This window comes from Fukomys damarensis, unplaced genomic scaffold (assembly GCF_012274545.1).
Source record: "Fukomys damarensis isolate Sample0158 unplaced genomic scaffold, DMR_v1.0_HiC HiC_scaffold_38, whole genome shotgun sequence".
Taxonomy (NCBI): Eukaryota; Metazoa; Chordata; class Mammalia; order Rodentia; family Bathyergidae; genus Fukomys; species Fukomys damarensis.
In genome coordinates this window covers 50,344,874-50,371,546 of record NW_022900950.1, presented here as the reverse complement: position 1 = coordinate 50,371,546, position 26,673 = coordinate 50,344,874, and the positions used below count along the sequence as shown (strand labels likewise).

The 26,673-nt window shown below is 40.8% G+C and overlaps 1 protein-coding gene across 6 annotated transcripts in view; it reads right to left on the bottom strand.

The window, feature by feature from the left end:
- Positions 1-12,305: 12,305 nt before the first annotated feature.
- The window catches only part of Lcp1 (lymphocyte cytosolic protein 1), a 76,796-nt gene continuing 62,428 nt past the window's right edge, over positions 12,306-26,673 (bottom strand). For all 6 annotated transcript variants that reach the window (XM_033759885.1, XM_010637026.2, XM_033759886.1 and 3 more), the window contains 3 exons: positions 19,021-19,144; positions 16,419-16,543; positions 12,306-13,464 (listed from right to left, as the gene is read on the bottom strand). In XM_033759885.1, coding sequence (XP_033615776.1) covers positions 13,332-13,464; positions 16,419-16,543; positions 19,021-19,144 — 382 coding nt within the window. In that variant the 3' untranslated portion in view covers positions 12,306-13,331. The remainder of the gene's footprint in view (positions 13,465-16,418; positions 16,544-19,020; positions 19,145-26,673) is intronic.

The window sequence follows — 26,673 nt, the reverse complement described above, 5'->3', positions numbered from 1 at the left end:
TACTTCCCTACATCTTTAGCCCTTTTCTTCTTATTTCACATTATCAGTTATACAATTTGTATCTTAATTTACACTTTTGGTTTTTCACAGCAGAGAAACTATTTGGTATTTACACATGTAAATATTTCACATGTAAATATACACATGTATTTATTTCACTTAAGAGTATGGCCTCAATGTGCATCCATTTTCCTATGAATGACTCTCCTTTCTCATTCTTTATGGCTGAGTAGTACTCCATTTTATAGAAAAACCACGTCTTCTTTATCCAGTCTCCAACTGATGGGCAGTTGGGCTTTTTCCAAGTTTTAGCTATTACAAACTATACTGCTATAAACATGGGTGTGCATATATCAGTGTGGTATGATGCTTTTAATTCTTTTGGAAAGATACCCAGCAGAGGGTTGTAAATTCTTATATATTTGTATATCTTTCATTAAATCTGTTTCTCTAGTGAATACCGATTGATGAACCTGAAAGTAACTGGGGAAAACAGGTGCTCATTGCATCTTACTCATATTGAAAAGGTAAAAGAGGAAGGAATAGCCAGAGGCCTATGTGTGTTTACCTAGATCTCATCTTGTCATTGGGAACAGCTAATCTTCTTCCACTGTTATTTTCTGAGAGTTAATTAATAAGGTACCTCCACAAAGGCAATCTAAGCCCAGTGGATTTATGTGACTTAATCAACCTAGCTAATTTGCACAGTGGTTCCCAAATTAATTTAGAATACTAGGTGGCAAAAATAATATGGTAAATATTTCATGAAGAGTCATAACCCTCTGTCTTTATTAAGGCCATACCCATGAAGGTAGCTTCAAATTGGAGCAGTGTGAGAATCAGGGCAAAAACCATAGTGATCTTGGCTAGCCTCAACGTGGATATGCAATTCAGGCTTGTTGTTAGGTAAGTGCTGAGAGTTAATTAATTTATTGCCATTTCATTATGAGTTCAGATGGAATTCAATTTTCAAGCTTCCCTTTCAAAATTATTCTGCCATTAAAGCTGTATAATCTTGGGAGGTGTGGAAGACATATAATTGATTTTTTTTTTCTCATCACACATTTTCTTTCATGGTTATTCATTGAAAGTGAACCAGTCTTATAATTTACACAAAGTCCTGGATTATCTGGCTTCCTGTATTTCTAAGGGAGATGAAAGATGATGTCATCCCAGAAGCCATTTCAAAGGGAGAGTTGAGGCCTGACTACAAAGAACTTGATCTCCTTACTGCCACTAGCAAGACTGGGCCTGAGACCAGAGGTACCAAGGAGGTAAAGTTACCTGGTGCCCTGATGGGCAAATGTTTGTTGACTGGATGGTTGAGTTGTAAACAAAGCAAGGCTTCTTTTTGGAGCATCCCCATGCTTTCATTGGCCTTTTCAGAATGACTTTCCTTTCTACTGTTCCCCCTCCCTGTTAAGATGCTCCAGCTATTCCTGCCCTCTGGAGCGATACCCCAGGCCACAGAGCAGCATTTCTGAAACTTGACAGCCTGTTAAAGTCACTTGGGGATCTTTGGATCTTCCTTGAGCACATGTCAGATTAAATATGTTCGAATCTTGGGGGGAAATATAGACATCAGCATTTCTAGAATTTCTGAGATGGTTGTAAAGTGTAGCTAGGGTTGAGAATATCTCCAAGGGTGATCTGAGTCACAGGCCGCAGAACCTCTGGCAGACATCGAGTCTCAAGTTGGGATATGGGACATTTGTTGCAACAAGCTTCCCAGGTGCCTCATTTTATGTTAGATTTCATATAGCTTTAGAATTAAAAATTGCTTGCATTTTAATTCTATAAAAATCTCTACTCTGAAAATGATGTATAATAGCTACTAAACAAAATTCTTACCACACTGGGTGTGGTGGCTCACACCTGTAATCCCAGCAATCAGGGGGCTGAGGCAGGAGGATTGCCATGAGTTTGAGGTCAACCTGGGCTACATAGTGAGTCGAAGCTCAGACTTAACTGCATAGCAAGACCTTGTCTCAGAATAAAAACAAAAAACAAAAACAAAACAAAAAAAACTTATTTAAATGTAACTCAATTTTGATGTGTCAGATTGTTATAGGACAGGGTTCCTCAAAGAGGATGTAGGGTTCTCAGCTTGCCCTACTCAGTTTGAGTAGGTTCTTGACTCATCGTAAGAAAGAATCGCAGGACTCATCAGTGAGAGGCATAAGCAGATTTATTAGGCTAAATAACAGAAGCACATAATGGTTGGGTATGATGCAGGATGCCTGTAATCTTAGTACTCTGGGAGGCTGAGGCAGGAGGATCACAAAATTTGAGCCTAGCTTTGTCAACTTAGTGACTTAGAGATGCTGTCTCAAAGTAAAAATTAAAAACAGGTTGGGGTTGTAGCTCATTGAATAGGCCCTGAATTTAATCCCCAGTACAAGAAAGAGAAGGAGAAGAAAGAAGAGGAGGAGGAAGAGGGGAAGCAGGAGGAAGAAGAGAAAGTAGTGGAGGAAGAAGTGGAGAAAGAGAGGAAGAGGAAGAAAAGAAGGAATGGGAAGAAGAGGAGAAAGAGGAAGAAGAAAAAAGAAAGGAGAAAAATAAGGAAGAAAAGGACAGGGAGAGAGAGAGAAGGGAGCAAGGGAGTGGGAGAAGAGAGAGAGGAGGAAGAGGAAGAAGAAGAGGAAGAGGAGGAGGAGGAAGAGGAGGAAGAGGAGGAAAAAGAAGAGGCGGAGGAGGAAGAAGTACTAGAAGTAGTAGTGGTAGTAGTAGTGGTAGTAGTAGTAAGGGCTCAGAAAAGAGTTCAAGCCCTCGAGGGGAGATGCACTATGATCTGAGGCACATATCAGTCAGTATTTACTAGAGGAACCGATATAATACAAGATATGCAAATATATGAGAATTTATAGATTGGCTCATGCTGGTGTTCACAGAGTCAGGTGTGGAAGAGTACAAAAGGTCAGTCTGCCCACTGGATCCAGTCTGGAGCTCCGTGTGAGTCGGTATCAAGAGGCCGAAAGGTCTGTGATGGAGGCTGGAGAATCTGCGCTGAAAGCCGGGAGACGGTGTCCATGGTGAAAGCTAAGACTGGAGCTCCTCCACAGGCATCAGAAGCAACCCTTCCTTCTTCCTTTGCCTTTTATACCATTCTGGCGACCATCTTCCCTAGCGTGGGTCTTCGACGCACAGAACTGCGCTGAGCGGATTTAGCTGGGTGCGACTCAAGTTGATGCAATCAGTCAGCAGGATATTTACGTGGTTTGGGGCATCCTGGATGAAATACGGTGCTTATTTCTTTGAGTAAACCAATGTGTAAATTCTTATGTATTTGCATATCTTGTATCTGTTTCTCTAGTAAACACTGACAGATTTACCTAGTGTCTGTCTCCTTAAGGTCAGGCTGCTCCTTAGGCGGCTAAAGCAAAAACTGGCTTTATCCACTAGGTGAAAACGCAAACCATTTGTGCGTGTCTGAAGTTCAGAGATAGTAATGGTAGTTTTTTCTTTGAAAGTGGAAGTCTGTGGAATTGATGGGCTTGTAATATTAATACAGGCCAAATTTATGGATTTAGTATATCTTTAAGACTTCGGGGCATTCATGAAGGAGGAACTGGGAAGAAAAGCCTAGGGGCAAAAAAAGGCACTGTAAGCTTGGTAACGTTGCTTGTGTCTTGAAGATGTAGTTTTCTTAAAATTACAATTCCCTTGTCTCCTTTCTACATATCTTTTTTCTTCTATCTTCCCTCAAGCTAACATGAGAATTATCTGCACTTTTCCTTGAATTGTTACAGTGAGATAGTGGGTATTAACTAGATTATCTGTTTTTGTGCCTGGCATAAGACAGATTATTAAATTAATGTAGACTTCTGACACGAAAAAACATTTACACAATTTTCTTTTAGTCATTCATTCATTCACAGACTCACTCAGAAAATTCTGCTTTTCAGAAACAGGGAGAAAGGACATTGAGTAAAGAGCCATCTTTAAAGCTAAGGGTTTAGTTACAGTAATTTGATTAGGAAACTATCAAAGTGACTGGATTTCCTAAGAGGGATCAGTCAACACTGCTCATGGTTATTCTGAGCATGAGACTTTTGGATCTTTAGGCTGGCAGGGACATACTGGGTTTTTAAAACAATGTCAACTTCACCAAGCGAGTACTGCTGGCCCTTATGCCAAGCCTTTTGGTTCACTGGTGTGGACAAAGAAAAAGGGTCAGCGGAGGGCCAGGGATTTAGCTCACCACCCGCATTGGAAGTGCAAGGTCCCGAGTTCAATCCCTGGTACCAGGGGGAAAAAAAAAAAAGGTCAATGACAGTAGGTACAAAAATCACTCATAGGCCCAGGAGCTATCCCGGGGATGCTGAGGCACATGGCCTCATCCCTCATGCGGTAAGCATCAGTTTGAGATGAGCTGGTCTAAAGTGGACTCAGAGTTCATGCAGTCTTTACAAGAGATCGTAATTATGCACCCGAGGAGAGACCGTAAGTGTCTGTGTGTGGGTGTATGCCCACGTGTCTAAGTGGATACATTTCTAGATTGGTTGAGACTTTACAAGGTCATCTAATCCAATCGATTGCATCACATAGGCTCAAATGTCACAATTTCCAGGCAGACAGCAATCCATTCTAGTATAAAACATTCCAAACAAGTCTGTTTCACAACTTTTCTCACAATTACTTCTGTCTGTTTAGCATCACTCACAGTCAGGACATGTTTATTTTTTTTCTTTTTATGGAGTTTATTGGTACAATTTAGGTATACAATACAGTTACGTTCATCATTGGGATTCTGTACCTTTACATAATAGGTCTTGAATCTCATTTTTCCCCTTGTCCCTGCCCTCCCTTCATCCCCTCCTCCCCTCCCCATTTACAAACACTTTATTTCCATTTTTTCAGTTTCTCATATTTTTTCCTCTCCCTAATTACCTTTCCCACACCCTTCCCACTTTCCCTACATCTTTAGCCCTTTACTTCCTATTTCACATTATTAATTATCTCATTAGGATCCTGTGTACTATCATAGCTTTTCACACCAGAGAAGCTATTCGGTATGTCAATTAAAGAAATCTGTATGAACATTAAAAATAGGAAATCCTAAAACTAAAAAGGAAAGCAAAAGAGAAAAGGCAATGATGTAAGATTAAAATAATCCTTAATTCTGGAGATGAAAATGGTCCCTGAACATATTTAAATTGCTTCTTGCTCTTGTAGTCTTATCTTATTCTTTTTTTCATTATTTATAGAATATTTTATTAGTTTCTATATGAAACCCACATAGATATGACCTTACATATTTAGTACGATGTGTTACTCCTGTACACATGGAAAAAAATAAAAATTTTAAAAAATGAACATTTCTAGACCAATATGGCTGTCCATTTCTGTACAAAGCCAACTCAACACAGTAAATTGGGATGACTTTTTCCAAAGTTGGCAGCACCATTAAAGTTTCCCAAAATTCAACTTATATATATATATATATGTATATATATATTTATACTTATATAAAGACTAATAATAGCAGTATGTTATGCATCGATAGCAGCAACTTTTCCAGGTTCTGCAGTAATCTGAACAAAATTATAGACATTCAGCACATTCCATTAAAAAAAACAAAACAAAAAATACCAAAGAAAAGAATAATATCCAGAAAACAGCACAGTTCTGTTGCTGTTGTGGTACCTGGCACCATTTTTTTATTAGCATCTTAATCATCATCTGGAAAGAGAACATTCTAGAGTAATATCATTAAATGTAGCTCTGATAAAGCATGGTCCCTACTATGTATCATAAAGCAGGTATAAGATATTTTACATTCATAGAGGTATGATATAGTACCATCCTACATCAGTAACACTAGAATCAGTTTTGGTTTGAAATTTACTTTGTCTGCAAATAAGATTGCTGCCCCTGTTTTTTTCTGGGCTCCTGTCACATGGAGAATTGTTTTCTATCTTTTCACTTTCAGTATGGGCTTCTTTTTTGCACTAGGTGTGTTTCTTGCATACAACATATTATTGGATTTTGCTTCTTATTCCATTTGCCAGTCTATTTCTCTTGATTGGTGAGTTGAGGCCATTGACATTGCTGGTTATAACTGATATGCACTGACTTATTATTGACATGTTATTGGCCTTTTGTTGACTCTTTTTACTTTTTCACCTTCTCCTTTTAATTTCTTGCCTTGCCTATTTGATTTGCTCTGTTGGGCCTCGTGGTGTTGCCTTCATTGTCTTTTTCTAGGATCGTGTTTAGAATTCCTTGTGGTGCTGGTTTGGTATTCATGTAGTTTCTCAGGTGTTCTTTGTCGTGGAAGTGTCTTATTTCCCCATCCATTTTGAAAGAGAGTTTTGCTGGATACATCTGTCTAGGTTGGAGGCTGTTCTCTTTTAGTACTTGAAGTATCTCATTCCAGGCTCTCCTTGCCCCAAGGGTTTGTGTTGAAAAGTCTGCTGTGATTCTGATGGGCTTTCCTTTATATGTGATTTGTTTCTTTTCTCTTACTGCTTGTAGTGTTTTGTTCTTTTGTTGGGTTTCTGGGATCTTTATTATTATTTGTCTAGGTGTAGATTTTTTTTGATTGTAGCTAGTTGGGGTCCTATATGCCTCAGTTATCTGAATGTCAAATTCTTCCCCTCTGTTTGGGAAGTTTTCTGTCATTAATTCTGCAAACAGCTTTTTTAAGTCATTTGTATTTTCTCCTGCTACTTCATGTATTCCTATCAGTCTTATGTTATTCTTCTTTGCATCATCTAGGAGTTGTTGGATCGATTTCTCATGATCTCTTACTGTTTTTAAGAGACCTCTCTTTTCATGGTCACTGACTGCAATCTTATCTTCTATATCTGAGAGCCTATCTTCGCATTCTTTTATTCTGTTGCGTACACTTTCAATAGAGTGTTTAATCTCCTGGATATCTGTTTGAATCTGTTTTATGGATTCCATTTCTTTCCTATGTTGGGCGTTTATTTTTTCCATTTCTTTCTTATGCTGGGCCTTCATGGCTTCTATCATGGTCCTGAGCTCATCTATTTTTTTGTCAGTTTCTGCTCTAGAGTCTCGAATCACGACTTCCATTTTGCTCACTATCTCTATGGTTATCTGGGAAATTATTTCTGTTTTGAATTTTTCTAGAGCCTGATTGATCTGTTTTGTTACTTCCTGTGCTTTGAGTTCAGGGTGTCCTGGTGGTTCACTATCAGCCTTTTCATTCTCATTTGCCCTACTGTTTGCCATTGGTGAACTGGAAGTCTGTCCTTGTGTCTTGCTTAAGTGTTTTCTCATTTTAATTTTTGTTGTCGGACTGTCCTTGGTTTAATCTCTGAGTTATCACCCAAATCTTCCTGATATGGTTGCGCCCTAGCTTCTGTGTCTCTAACAACCCACAGACATTCTCATCTTCATAACATCAGAGAAAACAGCTCATCAAATCAACCGCAATGCTTTATCCCACCTGATACAATCAGCAACACATTAAGATCAAGCACAACTTGGAAACTGACCACCTGTGGTAGTCACTAGTCTATCACCCTTAAATCATTTGAATTAAATTGAAATCAAGAAGCAGTCCAGAACATGTCTGCAGTGAACACAATTTCACTATAGTGTATTTACCATTTAATGGCTCAGACAGAGCGAGGATGCAAGTCCCCTGGTCTCAGTTAGCTGATGGCTGAACCCCATGACACTGTCTGACCTCGGGCTGCAAGGCCCAGATTGAGTTCCCCAACCTTCTGAATGGTTGAACTCCACAATGTTCTATTACAGGTTTCCCACGCCCTTTCTTTAAAGATGTTCAAAGTTGGGAACTCAGAAAAATGCCCCTGATGACCACCTCTGCCTCTGCATAGTGGGTCCAAAGACTGGCACAATCAGGAGGTCTGAGAGTGTGTGTGGGGGCACTTATGGGGGTTCAGGGGTGCCCACGCGGCTTCCTTCCTGGTGCTTGAGCGATGGTGGCTGGATTGGGAGCAGGCATGGCTCTCCTCAGGACATGTTTATTTATAACAAATATAAGTCAGTTTCTAAACAAACACTGAGCTCTTAAGAATCTGGAGATGCGCTTGTCTCTGTAGGGTATACTGGCATCTGTAAGTCATGGTTCCTGCCCACTTTTCATTCATCAGCTTGAGCTCTTCCACAATTTGTTTTTTTTTTTTTGGTACCAGGGATCAAACTCGGGTGCTTGCGCTTGTGAGACAGGCGGTGGAACCACTGAGCTAAATCCCCTGCCCTCTTCCACGAAGTTTTGAACCTTTATTCAGAATTGACTTTTCCTCTAAGCTCATATCATACTGTTCTTCATTTATAAATTTGTTATAGCATTGGTCACATTCTGCTTTTCATTCATGCGCATTATCTCTTGCTGTATTAACAAGCTTCTTTAGATATAAAATGGAGACATTGGGATCAGCTGAACCATCCGTCCAAGCTTAGGGTTCTTTGTAAAATACTTTGGGGAAACTAAAGAGAATGCATGTTTCCTATCAACATTCCTACGGCAGAAACTTGTTCAGTACCTGTTCAGTAAAAAAAATAACATTGTGTGTTCGAGAAGTGAGTATACCATTACTCACTAGGCCTCATTTGCTGTGGCAGAAACATTGAAACAATCTCAATCTAAAAGGTTTTTTTTTTAAACCAGGGATCAAACTCAGGACCTTGAGCTTGCAAGGCGGGCATGGCACCATCGAGCTAAATCCCCATCCCTCTAAATGGTTAAATATTGTTCAGCACATTTCTACACTAGAATGTTTTGCACTTGTTGAAAAGACTGAGGCAGATCTATAAGAACCCTACAGAGCAATCTTCAAGATAGAGTGGTGAGATGCAGAACGATGTATATGCTAATATTTGTATTTAAATGTATGAACAGTGCATGGTGTGTGTATAGAATATTTCTATGGGGATATAAAAGAATTTGGTAAGAGCAGTTGATGATTAGGGCAGGGAACGGGGATTGGGACAGTGGTCAGTTGATGAACTAGCTCTCTTGGAATCAAGAGTCCTATATAGAGAGCTTGATCATTTCTGTGCCATGAATATCCCCACCATGTCAATTTCAAGCTAATGATTGTTTAACAATAGGTGTCCAAAATTCACTTGGCTCCAATAAGCTGATTTTGGTTAGTTTCAAAGCATACCACCAGGCACAGGAGTGAGGGGTGATTGAGTTTCTACTGTAGGCCTTTTAGTGCAATTTAAATTTCTTGTGCTGTATTTGATCATTTAAAATGAAATAATAAGATTTTAAAGTTAGAAAATTATTATGCTTAGGCTCCTATATTCCTTTAGTCCCTTCTTAAAGATAGTCATAGTTTTTCTTGATAATACTTATTCTGCTCTCCTGTACTTGTTCAGTCTTTTTGAGATTCAATACTTAATAACAATAGTTAATATTTATAATGTCTTCATGTGTAGGAAAGGCAGTTATGTCCTTAGTATTGAAGCTGCAAGAATGTTCAGACTAGGAAAAATCACCCTCAAAAATGAGCCAGTGGTTGGAGGAAAGATCGCCTCTTTAATATTTGATTCTGGAAAAGCTGCTTTCTTCATGTTGAACATTGAACCTGGACACGTATCTTTTACCATGCACGAACCAAAAATCAAAATGGATCAAAGCTCTAAACATTAAAATGGAAATGCTAAATCTGCTGGAACACAGAATAGGTAGAACGCTTGAGGACATAGGAGTAGGCAAAGACTTCATGAACTAACCCCAGACCGATGGGAAGTACTACAAAGGATCAACAGCTAAACCTCATCTTATTAAAAAGCTTTTGAATAGCAAAAGAAATCATCACACAACCCACAGCATGAGAAGATATTTTTACCACGTATTCAGATAAAGGACTATTATCTAGAATATATAAAGAACTAAAAGAACCAGACCTCCCCCAATTTAAAGACCCAACCCAAAAATGGGCATCTGAAAAGACACTTCTTAGATGAAGAATTAGAACTGACAAGCAAGTATATAAAAAAATGTTCAACATCACTGGTTATTCATGAAATGCAAATTGAAACAATGCTGAGATTCCATCTCACTCCAGAAAGAATGGCTGCTATTAAGAAATCAACCAATAACAAATGATGGAAGGGCTATGGGGGAAAAGGAAACTTTCTGCACTGTTGGTAGGAGTGTAGACTGGTACAACCACTGTGGAAATCAGTGTTAAAACCAGAGGTTCCATTTAACTCAACTATTTTTCTTGGCACCATCCCAAAAGAATTAAAAACATCATACCACAGTGGTATATGCACACCCATGTTTATAGTGGCACAGTTTATAATAGCTACATCTTGGAAACAGCCCAAATGCCCATCAACTGATGGATGAAAATGTGGTTTATACAGCGGAGTAGTGCTCTGCCATAAAGGATGAGCTTCAGACACTTATAGCTAAACGGATGTGCCTTGAGGCCATACTCTTAAGTGAAATAAATTGGACATACATGTTTAAATACCTCATTATTTCTCTGGTGTGAGAAACCGACAGTGGAAAGGACTAAAATGTATAATAGATATTGGGAAATGGGAAGAAAGTGTTCAAATGGGAAGGGGAACGAGGGAGGAGGGAGGGAGAAAAGATGGGACAAGAAAAAAAGTAAAAATAGAAGAAACAAATGGAAACAAAGCTTTTGTACATAGGGAAGGGAAGGGTTATTGGGGAGGGAGGGGAAAGGGATAAAATAAAATTTGTTTAAAAAGTAATGAGCCAGTGGTATTGGGGCATACAGCTTAGGTGCAAAAACTCAGTTTCCTGTATCATTATTTAATAATATGTGAGGTTCCTAATTTTTAGTGGTTCAGGGTTTTAAATATATATGCAAACTCTGCAAACATTAAGGAATGTATGTTTTAAGCTAAAAAGAAAAACAAAACTGTTTCCTAGCCTCTATGCAGGTGTGGCTCCTCAAAGTCAAGGTGCCTACCTGGTGGCAGGTCTTCTCTGTCTCAGGAGCCCAGCCTAGAGGGAGGGAACTGGCTGCAGTGGAGTCCTGCCTCATTCCACCTTAAATACACCTTCTCCTGCCAGTGTAAGGCCCAGTCAAGAGGGAGTGGAGTCCCCAAGCACTGCCAACTCCAAAAACGCATTCTCAATTCACTGAAGAAGGCATTCTGTACCAATCCCAGAGTCTGTCTTTATGACCAGAGTCCCTGTGTTTGAGAATTCATGGCTCCACTTTCTTCACTTAACCAGCTGCTATTTATCCTTCGTGTTTTAGCTAAAACATTTCCCTCATTAGTTTCCTGCCATAGGCTTACATCTCACCTTGCCTTCTATACCATGTACAGCACCTTTCATTTTAATTGTGCAACATGTGTTTTTCCTGATCAACTGCATATGATGCTGGTCTCATTTATTTATGGCACATTCCTAAAACCATGCACATTGTTTGGCTTATATTAGGCACTGAGTGCATGTCACTGGAATGAAAGAGTGGGTTATAGTACACTGTTATCGAACGTTCATAAGGAAACATCCAGAGACGCTTGATCTTGGGAACATTTTATTTGGAAAGATTTTGAGCATTATTTTATCTTCATTTCCAATAACATTCTTCCTTCCTTAAGGCAGATGGGGAAAAATCATCTAGGGCTATATGAAGTTCAGGCTACAGTCAAAGCAAACTACTTTGCATTCAGATGCAGCAGAAATACTGGTTATGAGCTGAAAGGAGCCATATATTAACTTCCTGAGCCCAATGCTAAGGAATGGATCCAGGCAATGCATTGCAATTGCTGTAAAAAATGGCTAAGTTCCATTACATAGGACCCCTAAAGAAGATACCTCACTAATGAGCCCATTTACCAGGACTTGGAATCTAGCGTTGGATCACAATGCTCTGCTGCTTTTTTAGCCTTTGGTACATTCTTCTAGAATTGTTTGAAAGTTTTTAAATGTCAAGGTAATTAGCTCCTCCTAAGGAAGTTTGTTGTTGTTGTTTTGCTTTTTGAGACAAGGTCTCACTATGTAGTTGAGACTGACCTGGAACTCACTATGTAGCCCAGGCTGGTCTCGAACTCACAGATCCTCCTGTTGTTGTTTTGCTTTTTGAGACAAGGTCTCACTATGTAGTTGAGACTGACCTGGAACTCACTATGTAGCCCAGGCTGGTCTCGAACTCACAGAGATCCTCCTGTCTCAGCCTACCGAGTGCTGGGATTACAGGCGTGCACCACCACACCCGGCAAAAGGCAGTTCTTATCCAGCATAAGTTCATTCACCTTTGACTTCTGGCTAGGGGTGTGTGTGTGGGGGGAACAAAGGTGCTGTTAATTGGCACATATTGTCCCCTGGAGCAGAGGGGTGGCAAAGCTTTTGCAGTACCAAAAAAGGTAAACATTGATCTTATGGCCTGGCAGCAATCACATAAGCTGATATTGAAGAACAAATGAAAGCTGAGAAGGAAGCTCCCAAATGTCACAGGTATTTAGCCATGTCACGGTAATTACATCTAAGGAGCAAGGCTGAATACATGGAGGCAGCACCGTGAAGGACAGGCGCTTAGGGACAGCTCCACACTGCCCCTTCGTGGCTTTCTTTTCTATTACAACTTCCAGTCTTCTGCCAGAGTTGTTAATCTACCTGAGGGTGTTCAAGGTGCTACATCTGGCCTGAGACTAAGTTGTAGATTTAAAAACAGAGGATTTCTTACTTAATAAAAAAAGCAAAAGAAAACTGATGACATTTGGGACCTTGGTTCTGAGGAAAGGCCTTGATGATGAGGTTTACTTCTGTATGCTGCCGGAGACACCCGGCTCCTCAACAGCCCGACTGACTCATCAGGATGCTCCAAGGGGCCAAGGAGGATGGCAGGAAAACGTGGGCCACAGAGCAGGCATGCTTCGAAGAGGGAGTGGGGCCAAGTCACTGGGAGACGAGGCAGGAGAAAGGGGTAGAAGAGGCTCGTAAAAGATCATATATCAGCCTCAGTCAACAGGTGACAAGACAGGTTCATGATCCCCTCTTCGTGGTCTGCATGTTGAATGAAGAAAAAGGTAGCCAAATGTAACCAGTCTGAAAGATTAGGTCAAGTATTAACACTGCAGTTTCTATCCTAACTGCAAAAGCAGAAAGGGTGCCTGGAAAATAACTTCTTTTTATTTTCTTTACATTTTCAGAGAAGGAAAAAAAAATCAAGAATAAAAAAATATTTATAGGAGCCAAGGTCTTCTGAAAAAAAGTAAGCGTTTTCTGTTAAGTACAGGAGAGGCTACTTGGCTGAGTGAATACGCACTTTTTGGAGTCTTGTATAATGTCACCGAGTTGAGAACTTTGGAATGGCTTGAATGGTCCTCATGCACCCTGGGTGGGGCCCTCAGGATTCAGTGTGTTGACATCTAGCCTGCCTCACGGGGCCTTATACTCTCTTCATCCCTTTCCCCATGAGGCAAGCGAACACTGTCATGACCATTTTGGGGTTCACTTCAACCAGGTCTTCCGGAAGAGCATACACTCTTGCTCCAATTTTCCTGGCCATAGAGATGGCATACCTGAAAGGGAGAAGAGAAGACAATGAAGAAGTGTCTGAAGATCAGTGTATGAAGCGGATCTCCCGACCATGGTTACACTCATCCTGCGGTCAGGACAGAATGCAGGCATGGGGTCACTGGTGACCGCCACGGGCATCCTCCCAACTTCACAGACCCAACAAAGGGCCGGTGTTACCATCCAGCCTCAAAACAGTGAACAATGGCAGCATTTGTCCTTGAAACCCTCCCTAGCTCCTGCCGCTATTTATACCCACACCAGGAATTTTTCTGTTTGTTTTTAAAGACAGGAATGCTCTGTGCAGTTTCAGCTGTCCTTGAACTCACTGCGCAGGTAGCCAAGGTTGGCCTCGAACTCACAAAGATCCTCCTGCCTCAGGTCCTGAATGCTGGATTATAGGCCTGCACCACCATGCCTAACAAGGAGTATTCTCTTGAGCTATACAGCATGGCAGAAAAATAATCTGAGAACTGAGTAAGAAGTTATTCTAGAAAAAGCTTGCAGACTATATTTCAACTACAGAATCCTTTTCATAGAAAAGAAGAAAATGTATCTGTAATACAGTAAGCTCACACATCATTTCTTTTATTCCTTAATTCATTCCAATCTGTGTCCACATATACATGTGTTTATATTACATTAGAATATTAGAATAGCAAGCTTTATATTCTGTATTTTTCATATAAATTATGATAGCTATATTAGATACCTTTGTTTTAGTGACAGTTACACAAAGATAATTTTTATTAGTTGTAATCCACTTTAAAATGAGCCCAAAATACTTCCTGACAGTTCTTCTATTCACCTCACTTGTTCTCTAGCAACCTCTTACTATGGTTACTCCGGAGATTTTCCACCCTACCGAAGGCCCCATTCCTTTCTCCTGAAAAACTTTACTCTTTCTTTATTGATGAAATTAAATGAAGAACGTCAGGCGGGAATAATCCTATTCTTTTCTTATGTCCACTGCTCAGTCATTAGTGGAGTAATGTTGATTTCATTATACAGTGTAGAGGAGAATTACATACAACTCCGGAAGTAAACTTTGGAATAAAATCACAGGCAGTCAAAATTTTGCACCTTGCCCTCATGGGAGAGTCCGTAGGAGCCTGGGCTGTGAAATCAGACTCTGGGTCTCAGCTGCACAGCTTATGACATTGGCAAATGCCTTAAACCTAATCACACCCCTTTGACCAGCAGGATTGAAGGTTTTTCATTTTTTTTAAAAAACCTTCGGAGTCCTTCCCATGTGTTCTCTGGGCTGATGTTCTTCCTGTGTCATCCGCCTGTCAATCTCCCTCTCCTTGTCCTCTCAATCTAGCTTGGTTTAGATGGTATTTGCTGTAGAGCTTCCATGGTGTCCTGTATTCCCTCTGCCTTCTGCATCATCCCTCACACTACTGTAATTCCAGTTTAATGATTTATCCTCTCTCCATTGGATTGTGCTAAATATCCACACACTTTCCAAAATCAGGAACGGAGAGAATGGCATAGTTGGGATTCTAAGGCAGGGATGCCGGGGACCAGACAGTTACCGATTCTAGGCTTTTGTACGGGTTCAGTTGTGTCCCTTCCCCCAAAAAGTTATGTTGAATTTCTAAAGCCAAGTACCTTCAGTTGTGACTCTATTTGGAAAATGGGAAATTGCAGATGTAATTAGTTAAGATGAGGTCATGCTGGAGTAGGATGGGCTCTAATCCAACACAGCTGGCATCCTCAGAAGAAGACGAAAAGGGCCATGGGAGGAGAGAGCCATGTGAAGGCAGAGGCATGTGGTAAGACAGTGGCAGAGACCAGAATGATGTATCTGCAAGCATGTAAATGTCAAGGGTCACTGGCCCTAGAGCAGCTCGGAGAGAGCACGGGACAGGTTCTGCCCAGAGCCTCCAGGAGGAAGCAGCCCTGTTGACAGTGTTGATTCCAACTTCCAGCTTCCACAGCTGTGAAAGTGCTAACTTCTGTTGTTTCAACCGCTCAGTCGATGTGGTACCATGTAAAGGCAGCCCTGGGAAACTGAGAGGACCTGCTCTGAGGAAGGTGTCTCTAGGACAGAGGCTGGTTAACTTCTTCTTCTTCTTTTTTCTTTTTGGTTTTTTGAGACAGGGTCTCACTATGTAGTTGAGACTAACCTGGAACTCACTGTGTAGCCCAGGTTGGTCTTGAACTCACAGTGATTCTCCTGCCTCAGCCTCCCGAGTGCTGGGATTTCAGGCATGTGCCACCACGCCAGGCTAAAACTTTATTTATAAATGTAGGCTATGGGCCTGATCTGGCTCAGAGCCTACAGTTTGCTGACCTTCATTCTAGAGGAAACATTGAGGAAAAAAAAAAAAAACAACCAGGATTTTAAGCCAGAATTTTAAGTTCAAATTCCAGCTCTACCCCTTCGCAGCAAGTCACTCAACCTCAGAAACTCCTTCTACTCACCTTGAAATTACCATTAAATGTGGAGACTAGAGGTGATAGAGCATGCACTTGGCATATGTGAGAGGCCCTGAGTTCAATGCTCAGCAGCAGTACATAAAATGCTGTGTCAGTGAAAAAATAATGTGGAGACCTAAAGTGGCAGTGTGTGACAGCTGTTCTCCAGCTGTGAAGACTCGTGTGAACTTGACCCTGCCTTCCATTTTTTATCCACAGATTCATGAATGGTGTGCTTATATTTGGGCTTTGCCATGCACACGCTTCATTTTGGAAATCTCCTATAAATCAGGGTTAGGAAATTGGTCTTAGGAGACCATAGAGTTACTTAGGAATTACAAGAATATTCCTGGATTTTGTTTCGCTCTCATTCTAACACAAAGAACTTTAACCGGCACTTGTACCACATGTAATGTGATGTTAATGAGAAAAGCAGGAATAGTGAAAAGAAAGTACCCAACATCATGAGCACCAGACTTTGCAACACCCAGCTGCCAGCCGGCTCTTCCCCCTTATCTCAGGTTTATTCACTTACTTTGCATTGTTGAGCTTCTCTTCATCATCCAGGCTTTCTGTCTTCAGAAGCTCATAGTTAATGGAGCCTGGCTGGATGGCATCGATGAGGTCCAGAACGGGAAGACTTGTACTAATCTTCGGGTCCTACATCAAAAGAAGTGGGGGAGGCTTTGTCAACAAGTCCCAAGGTTATTTCTGTTCTTCTTCTTTAAGATGAAATGTATACATCCTTGTCTGGCAGTGCCACAATATCCTACATGGCGTTTCAAATCCACTGTAGTTTTTGCAGGGCTACCAGTAACTGCAGAGAAAACTTACTCTCTGCCAACAGCAGGAGGCATTCTTAAATAATCAATGGAAGGAAGCTAACACAACTAGAGAAAAACATAAAGGTCGGAAGACATCTTTTACCTGCTGTTTACGCAGTAGAGTAAATGAAGGAATGACTTAAAATGAAACCGTCAAGCTGGGCACGGCGGTGTACTCCAGTAACCCCAGCACCCTGGGTGTCTGAGGCAGGAGGATTGCAAGTTTCAGTCCAATGTGGGCAAGTTAGTGAGGCCCCATCTCAAGGAGGGGGCAGTAAGAGGGGGATGGGGGATATAGATCCGTGCAAAGGCCCTGCATCCAATCTTTAGGACGGCAAAGAAAAATAAATAAAAACAAAAACACATAACATAAGGAAGAAGAGACTAATGATGTCAGAAAAACCCACTTCCCACGGGGAGCAAAGTGAGTGACAGGTGAGGAGGGTGCCAGGGGACAGGAGAACCAACGGATGCCCTTTTCCTGGAGGCTTTAGGGAAACAAAACGGCCACTGCCAGGGAAACAGCAAGAGCAACGATGTGATTAAAAAAAACACAGTAACTAGGACTTGCTGGTGCCTCACAGTTGCCCAGTGCTGTCTCACAGGTTATCTCGCTTGATTGTCACCATAAATCTAATCTTCTGGGGGGGGTGGAGCTCTACTTTGTTTTTTTATTTGTTTGTTTTTTTCACTGACACAACATTTTATGTACTGCTGCTGAGCATTGAACTCAGGGCCTCTCACATATGCCAAGTGCATGCTCTATCACCTCCAGTCTCCACATTTAATGGTAATTTCAAGGTGAGTAGAAGGAGTTTCTGAGGTAGAGCTGGGATTTGAACTCTAAATTCTGGATTAAAATCCTGGTTTCTTTGCATTTGATGTTCATGTCTACACTACGAATGCACCTGGGGTGTGAATCACAAACCTCTACGTCATGTGTTCTTTTGTCTCCTGCTCAAGGAGAGGACCATAGTCCTGGGGACCTGGGAGTGCAACTTTGTGTCCCCAGCAAGGCACGGTGAGGGGTGATCACACTTTCAGGAACCGAATCAGAATAAATTCTTAGCAAGAAACAAGATCCAGGAGCCAGATCAGGTGCTAGTTTTTCAAAATCAGTCTTTCTGTATAGGTAGAATAATAGTTTTTAATAACTACCATTTTGATTTATGCTTGGATAATAAAAGAAACACTGCAAAATTAAAGCCAAGGTAGAATCACAATCTAATTTCCTTATTAGCTTTGGCTTCCATCTCCACAGAACCTTTTGAGGAAGAACAAGGGAAAGCAAACTGGGGAGACTGAAATCTTCCTTCCTGCTTCTGGCCCACGGTGTCAAGGAGGTGCTGACAGTCAGAGAAGTGGCTGCACCTGGGAGCAGAGACGGACGAGGGACCAGGATTGTTTCCAAAAGGAACACAGTTACAGCTGACCTCACAGTGTCCGTGAAGAGGAACTTATGAACAAAGCTCCTGGTACTCAGAGTAAATTGGTATTTGGGGCTCCTTCTGGCTTTTCTTTCTGGAAGGATCTGCTCTCTTCAGTCACCAGCCTCCACTCCCACCTCTGGGTCTGCAATGTGGACTGAGCAAAGGCAGTCATGAGGCAGAGCAAAGGTGGCCACTGTCTGGCCAGCTGGTAGCTGGTGGATATACCTGAGACAGCCCTACCCAGATCCACCTCTGCCCTTCCTGACAGGGAGAGGTTTTCATTTTTTTCCCTTAATTTTTAATCAGAGGATTGATATCATGATGCACCACCACACTCACCCTGCCAGGGCATCTCTGAAGGGGTCCCTCATTTTTATAGTTAAGAGATACAGACACTATTATAATATGGGTCTAGTATGGGTGAGTTAAGAAATTTAATAAAATATAATGCTGTTATTAATAAAAGTAGGTTTTGGATACATAGCACAATTGGTTTTTGTAAAACATCACATGGGAGATCTTTTAGCATTTTAGATTTCACCATTAGAATGTTCAAAATCTAAACCATGGAAGTGTGTGCCTACTTAAGAAATATCTCGTGTCACTTTTGTTTTAATCTCATGTTACTTTGAAAGAACAAGGTCTACAGCGAAGTGTTTAAAATAATGGCTTTTAAAAATGAAGAATTATGGGAGAAAGTGGAGAGTAATTTGCCAGTGAAATGGCCAATGAACATCAAAACTACAAATGGGTCATTTTTTAAAAAGTCAAAATGGGAGGGGGAGCCTGGATTCTAACACTGAAGCTCATTTAACCTATAAGGAAAACAATGAGGATAAGCACAGAGCTCAAGTGGCCTCTAACAGAAGACTAGAAATTTTACCTTGAAACTAGAGATGGATGAACTCTTCTCTGCTTCCTTCAGTGTTTCATTTACCCAGCTGATGATAATGTCATCATTGACCTTCTGCCCACCACCTATATCTTCGAGGATATTCAGTGTGTACCTGAATCAAATCAAGAATGATTTCTGGAGATTAAGTTGCTGTGGCATTTAAGAGGGTAGAAATTTTCTTTTCTTTCTAGGTATGTCACAGAAGATCATCTGAACACCATTACACGGGAGGGGTGTAATAACACTACATTCTTTTATAATAAGTTTAAAAGGAAACATGATTGTAAAAGTGAAAAGCAAAGCAAATACCTTCTTTAAAGCACTGGTCAGGAGGAACAAGCAGAAGGAAAGAAATGTGAGAAATGGAAAATGAATCAAAGGACTCCAACCAGTGATACTACGCTTAAAGGAATCATACAACTCAAGAAACAACTCCATGTTTGAACAGCCCCAAAAGTGACAGGATAAAGGGAAAATACAGAGGGATTTATTAAATAAAAATGTTAGAAATACTTTAGCCCAAAGGTAAGATATACGTTAGAAACATCCTTAGAATTGTTGATTTTTTTTTCTTTCTTTTTTTTGAGACAAGGTCTCACTATGCAGTTCAGGCTGCCTTTGAACTCTCTGATCCTCCTGCCTCAGCCTCCCAGGTGCTGAGATTATAGGCTTGCACCACAATGCCTGGCTAGAACTTGTGATTTTTAAAGAGAACATTTATTAAGAAGATTCTTCAAGGGATGGGTAGGGGAAGGGTAATAAGGGAAAAGAAAAAAATGTGAGATAATGAAAAGATGAAAATAAAGTGTTTGTAGGTGGGGAGGGGACGAGGCGGTGAAGGGAGGGCTAGGGTAAGGGGAAAAAATGAGAATCAAGACTTGTCATGTAGAGGTACAAGATCCCAACAATGAATGTAACTGTACTGTATCCCTAAAATGTACCAATAAATTCAAAGCTGAAAAAAAAAAGAAGATTCTTCAACCCTTATAATTTTACAGAGCAGAGATGAGCTACCATTCCCTCATTCCCTCAGGCTACTCCTTTCTGGAAAGGAAGAGAGGCAGAAGTTGAACCACATGTAGGTTTGTTGACCTCCTGGTTCAGGTTTGTGAGAGCAGACAAACTGCTCATGAAAGACCTCCAAGGGCTAGAGTTACAGCATGCTATTCTCAAACTGAGACTCAGGAGGCCCATGACTGAGCCTCCTCTGTGGGGCCTCCCTAAATGAGGTCACCTCTTTGTGAGTGCCCCAGGAGTTTTCTTACATAACACAGTGACTATCTTCCTCCAGTTACTGCCTCTAAACAAAGCCCAATTCTCCCGTGATTTTCCACACAGATGTCAAGTTTAATCCCTGAAATAAGAGCAACGTCTCACTTCTGTGTTAAAACAACTTCCCAGGATTATATGTAGAGAGCAAAAATGCCCTCTGCAACTTTTTCTCATGAGAAAAATCACACTTACTAAACCAGTACTTACATTGGCTCAAAGATACCTCTCAAGTCTCCCCAGATCAACTTATTTCTCTTCATTCTATTTTTCCTCCTTACAGAATTTCTCTTCCACAGTAAAGTTATAGTCCTGTCATTCAAAGTGAATGGGCCTCTCTATGGCCCAAAGAACACAGGTCAAACTCTTTCATGTGGCTTATAAGCCCTTCTTAATTTGGCTCTGCTGTCCTTTTTCAATACATCTCCAATTTGTTTTCTCCCCCCTACATACACACATATACACACACTCATGTTTCAAACATACAGAACCATCAGGAACTCCTAAACAACCATACATCTTCCTACCTCCCATTTCTAGGACTTAACTATGCTTGCTTCCTGCGATATCCTTTGCCTCTAGTGAATTTCAAATCTTCTAAATAATTCTCAGCTCAAGAAGTATATCAATGATTATTGCTAACTCTGTTTAAGACACTTTCCCAGAGTTTTGCTTTATTTATTTATTTTTTGGAGACAGGATCTCACTGTGTAGTTGAGACTGCCCTGGAAATCACTGTGTAGCCCAGGCTGGTCTTGAACTCACAGCGATCCTCCTGCCTCAGCCTCCCGAGTGCTGGGATTACAGGCGTGTGCCACCATGCCTGGCTCCAGAGTTTTTGATGGAGATGTTGTCCACTGTGTCCTCTTGGATAAAGTCCAGGAACCCTATTCATCATGGTGTTTTCAAGCATTAGCAGAGCATGTAGTAAATTTGGGGCATTTCAAGGGTATGGTGGTAGGTGAATGAAATAGAAATGACTTTCTCCCAGGGAAAACAAGAGAACAATAAATACAGAAAATGTTCAGTTTGGGTTGAAAGATGGAACCAACATGCTAAGGAGTAATGAGCATACGAGATAAAAATCCCAGTTAGATTAAAAAATATTCCTAGTTCGAAAAAGATCTTCCTTTGGTTTGTTCATACTGATTACGTTTTATGGCATAATTGGCCTCGGGTTTCCTGATGCTAGCATATGCATTAAATTATTAGCATTTAGCATCACATTTAAGAAATTCAACCCAATGGACTGCTCAGGAAGAAAACACAAGTCAGTGCTTGCTTCATTCAGTTTTCTATATATATGACCCAATGTAAGGAGCCAAATGGAATGTTTTTTTTTTTTTGTCCCGGGAATCTAGCTTGGGTCCTTGAGCTTGTGAGGCAGGCAGTGGCGCCACTGAGCTAAATCTCTGGCCCTCTTTTTTGTTTTTTTGAAGATTTTTTTTTTTTTTTTTTAATCAGGGATCAAATTTGGGACCTTGTGCTTGCGAGGCAGGTGGCGGCACCACTGAGCTAAATCTCTGGCCCTCTTTTTTTTTTTTTTTCCCGGGAATCTAGCTTGGGTCCTTGAGCTTGTGAGGCAGGCAGTGGCGCCACTGAGCTAAATCTCTGGCCCTCTTTTTTTTTTTTTTTCCCGGGAATCTAGCTTGGGTCCTTGAGCTTGTGAGGCAGGCAGTGGCGCCACTGAGCTAAATCTCTGGCCCTCTTTTTTTTTTTTTTTCCCGGGAATCTAGCTTGGGTCCTTGAGCTTGTGAGGCAGGCAGTGGCGCCACTGAGCTAAATCTCTGGCCCTCTTTTTTTTTTTTTTTCCCGGGAATCTAGCTTGGGTCCTTGAGCTTGTGAGGCAGGCAGTGGCGCCACTGAGCTAAATCTCTGGCCCTCTTTTTTTTTTTTTTTCCCGGGAATCTAGCTTGGGTCCTTGAGCTTGTGAGGCAGGCAGTGGCGCCACTGAGCTAAATCTCTGGCCCTCTTTTTTTTTTTTTTTCCCGGGAATCTAGCTTGGGTCCTTGAGCTTGTGAGGCAGGCAGTGGCGCCACTGAGCTAAATCTCTGGCCCTCTTTTTTTTTTTTTTTCCCGGGAATCTAGCTTGGGTCCTTGAGCTTGTGAGGCAGGCAGTGGCGCCACTGAGCTAAATCTCTGGCCCTCTTTTTTTTTTTTTTTCCCGGGAATCTAGCTTGGGTCCTTGAGCTTGTGAGGCAGGCAGTGGCGCCACTGAGCTAAATCTCTGGCCCTCTTTTTTTTTTTTTTTCCCGGGAATCTAGCTTGGGTCCTTGAGCTTGTGAGGCAGGCAGTGGCGCCACTGAGCTAAATCTCTGGCCCTCTTTTTTTTTTTTTTTCCCGGGAATCTAGCTTGGGTCCTTGAGCTTGTGAGGCAGGCAGTGGCGCCACTGAGCTAAATCTCTGGCCCTCTTTTTTTTTTTTTTTCCCGGGAATCTAGCTTGGGTCCTTGAGCTTGTGAGGCAGGCAGTGGCGCCACTGAGCTAAATCTCTGGCCCTCTTTTTTTTTTTTTTTCCCGGGAATCTAGCTTGGGTCCTTGAGCTTGTGAGGCAGGCAGTGGCGCCACTGAGCTAAATCTCTGGCCCTCTTTTTTTTTTTTTTTCCCGGGAATCTAGCTTGGGTCCTTGAGCTTGTGAGGCAGGCAGTGGCGCCACTGAGCTAAATCTCTGGCCCTCTTTTTTTTTTTTTTTCCCGGGAATCTAGCTTGGGTCCTTGAGCTTGTGAGGCAGGCAGTGGCGCCACTGAGCTAAATCTCTGGCCCTCTTTTTTTTTTTTTTTAAAATTTTTTTTTTTTTTTTTTAATCAGGGATCAAATTTGGGACCTTGTGCTTGCGAGGCAGGTGGCGGCACCACTGAGCTAAATCCCCAGCTAAATGGAATCTTCGCTCAGCTTTCTTCATCAGGTGTTCCAAATCTTTGCTGACACATTCAAGGAAACCAAAGTCAGTTTTCCACCCATCTCTTGAATTTGGAAAGTAAATGGTATAGAGAAGAATCTCACCTTTATATAAAAGTATGTCTGCAAAAATAAAAGGCCACCTAGGAACGGAGACGCTGAGTGGAGTGTTGAATATTCTGGAGGCAGCTTATTGTTTTCTCGGTTTAAAGAACAGTCCCGCATGTGGCACAGAACTTCGGTGAGCACAAAACAGTCTTGCTGCCACCTCCGGTGAGACAAAGGTTTAAAATGGAAGTACATACTCACTTGTAAGTGTAATAATAAAAAATAAAGGGAAGAGAGAATAGAGCTAGACTAGAGTCTCAATTCTACAGAGTCCACTAAACAACCACTCATCTACAGGCAGATTTGTAAGGTAAAACAAAACTATTTTGGACTGTGCCCACCTAGGTTTTTCCTTGTGAGTTTATTAACCCTTATTATCAAATGTGTTTGGGGGCAACCGTATTTTCAGGTAGAATCCTGCTATCTAGATCTCAGTACAGCCCGGTGCTTGCAAAATGTGCTGAGCTGAGAAGCCTTTGTCAGAAGGAAGCAGCATCACTGTGCTCCGCTCTAGCCCATCCCTCATTCAACAAAAGAGGACTGATGAGGTGTGGGTGTGAAGGGCCAGGGGAAGAGTGATTATTACCTGCTTGCTTTCTTGCCTTCTAACACTTGTTTTATTTATTTGACATTTGGCACAGAGGGACAAACCTCAGTGGTTTTTTTGTCCAGGATTTCACTATTGGTAGCCCATGTGACTGCAGGGAGTTAACCTGTTTGCCTGCTTCAGATTCTGTTCATTTGCTTGCCTCTAACAATTATTGCCATCTGCCGACAGCCTAATTGTTTCATCCTTTTGTCTAGAATTTATACACATACACTATTTGCCAGCTGTCCAATCTGAGAACAATTTCATGAAATGAAGGGAAGGGAAGGCGTATGCATACATCTCTTTTTGTCCTTGGGGGGAGGCATGCCATTTATTGTCCAGATAAATGACCAAATTAACATATCACTGCAGTCCAATGAAATAAATTTCATCTAGAACTGATCAAATTTAATAGTTCTGTTAATATTTGGCATGCAGAGAAAAGCAAAAAGAAAGATATGAAAAGAAATCCCTTCTGGAGCCATTTACATAATTACCAGTCATTTCTCCTCCTTCAATATTAATGCATTTCTGCATTTCTCTTACATGTACAATTCTTAGGTAGTAAACAGTTGTGAAAAATAAGATTAATCAGGTGAAGACTAGAATGGCAAACTAGACCTTATCATACACACACACACACACACACACAAATCCAGCCTTCAAGTAGGGCTTGGGCAACATTTTTAAAAACTTCCAGATCAAAGAGCAAGTTACAAGGTGATTTTTAGATAAATGTAAAACAGAACAGAGTGGGTCTGAATTTTTTATCATTAAAATAGAATATATTAAAGACTACTTTGTATTGTAACCTGTGAGTGAATGTAAGTGTTACAACTAAAAGGCCATTCACTTTGATTTTTAAAGGAATTAGTACCAAAAGCCCATCTACTTAGAATTAAGGTAATGTGTCAAGGAAAATGAATATAGTCTGGAAATATAAGAATGGCTCTTAGGATTACTCAGTGATTCTCTAGATACATCTATAAAAAAGAAGATGGAGCTGAATTTCCTCAGCTCTGGAGCTTTCTGTCCAGGGACTTTACACATCTGCCTTCCATCATTTAGGAAATCTCAGTTATAAGGTGGGCAGAAGAACTCTGAATTTGGTAAAGCAAATGTGAGTCGGGTACTGAAATCTACTGTGATCACTGCTGATTACCCTACACCACCTGGAAACACTGGCATAATTACCTCAAGAACCAATCACGAACATTGGGACCCGCAGGTGTAGGACTAAAGCTAAAATGCTTTAGGGAATACAAACCTTGCCTTTGTTATGAGTTTGTTAGACAGAATGTAATGTGACATGTAGTTTGGAAGGCTTCCATCCAGGTAGAAAAACACAGTCACACTAACAGGCTCTATTTGGAGGATGTTAGATTTCTTCCTATTCAGAGGTATTGGTATAGAGGGTATAGAGGGAAAGAGTAAAGCATTTAAAAGTAAACAGTTTTATACTTATGGTTGTTTAAAATCCTTCCTCGGCTCATGACTTAATACCAAAATTATTTATTTTTCTTCTAATCTCTTTTCTATTTGCATATTTTATCATTGATTAACTAGTATCACCAATAGTCGTTATATTAATGAAACTTACATTTAACTCCAAAAGGTATCTAAAGTTCTGTTATGGTTATCTCTATGAAAGTTCTTTAATAGAAATATTTTTAAACAGAGAACACTATGGTTCTCTATTTAAAAAGACTTGTGCTTCTGGGCACGATGCACTAAGAGGAACAGGACTTAAACCCCTAATACACAATGAAAAGCACACGAAACAAAGTTATATGGACACTGGACGACAGGAAGCACAGAACAGGGGTCCCTGAAAGAGGGAAAATAAGGAAGGTGAGCTCTAAGATGGTCCCAGCTTACAGAGAGTTTCCAAGCTGCAGTGCAGAGAGAGAAAAGCCAAACAGGGCACAGCCATCTCCCTGAGTCGAGGAGGCAGGGTTGAGAATTCAGGGAAGCCAAGTTGTGTAAAATTCATAGAAGAGCATAGTGGCAAGGAAAGAACTGTACGGACACAAGGGAGTCATCTGGAAAGAAATCCTTCAGTAGTTTTTCTTCAAGTCTTTAGCTGATTCCCGCTTAATGCATGCATATGAATAAACTACTGGAGGCTATGAGGTAAAAACATTAGAAATAAGCAGGTTGTTATCAGAAATAATACTCCTTGAAGTTCACAGTGGGCTAGAAATTATTGCTTCCCACCATTTGGAGTGGACAAATTTCATAATACGTGGAACATCACATAAAGTACTCAGAAGGTATTATTTCAATAGTAAGAAACAAAATGAACTCTAGACTAATTAAAGTCAAGGATTAACGTAGATTTAAGTAACCTAACTGTCCCAGACAAAATTGAAGACCATTGAAATGTATAGAAATACACATTACACAACAGGGAAAAATTTACAATGCCTGGCATTTAAAAAGCAGCCTGTGAAAGTCAGAAAATATGACGCATTGAAGATTAAAAATTCAGTAGAAACAGAACAAGACATAACAATTATTACAATTGTATTTTATATGTTCAAGAAGGTGAAAGAAAGAAGAGATGGAAAAGATGCAGATAAAATTTACAGACATGAAAATTATAGAGAAAATATATACACTGGATGGGGTTAAGAGGACATAAAATATATAAGGGAGAGAGATATTAGTAAACTAAAGATATAGCAATACATATACAAAATGAAACAAGAGAAAAATGAAACATAGAGGAAATAAATAAATAGAGCGTGAGTAAATTCAGAGACAAGTTCAAATGAC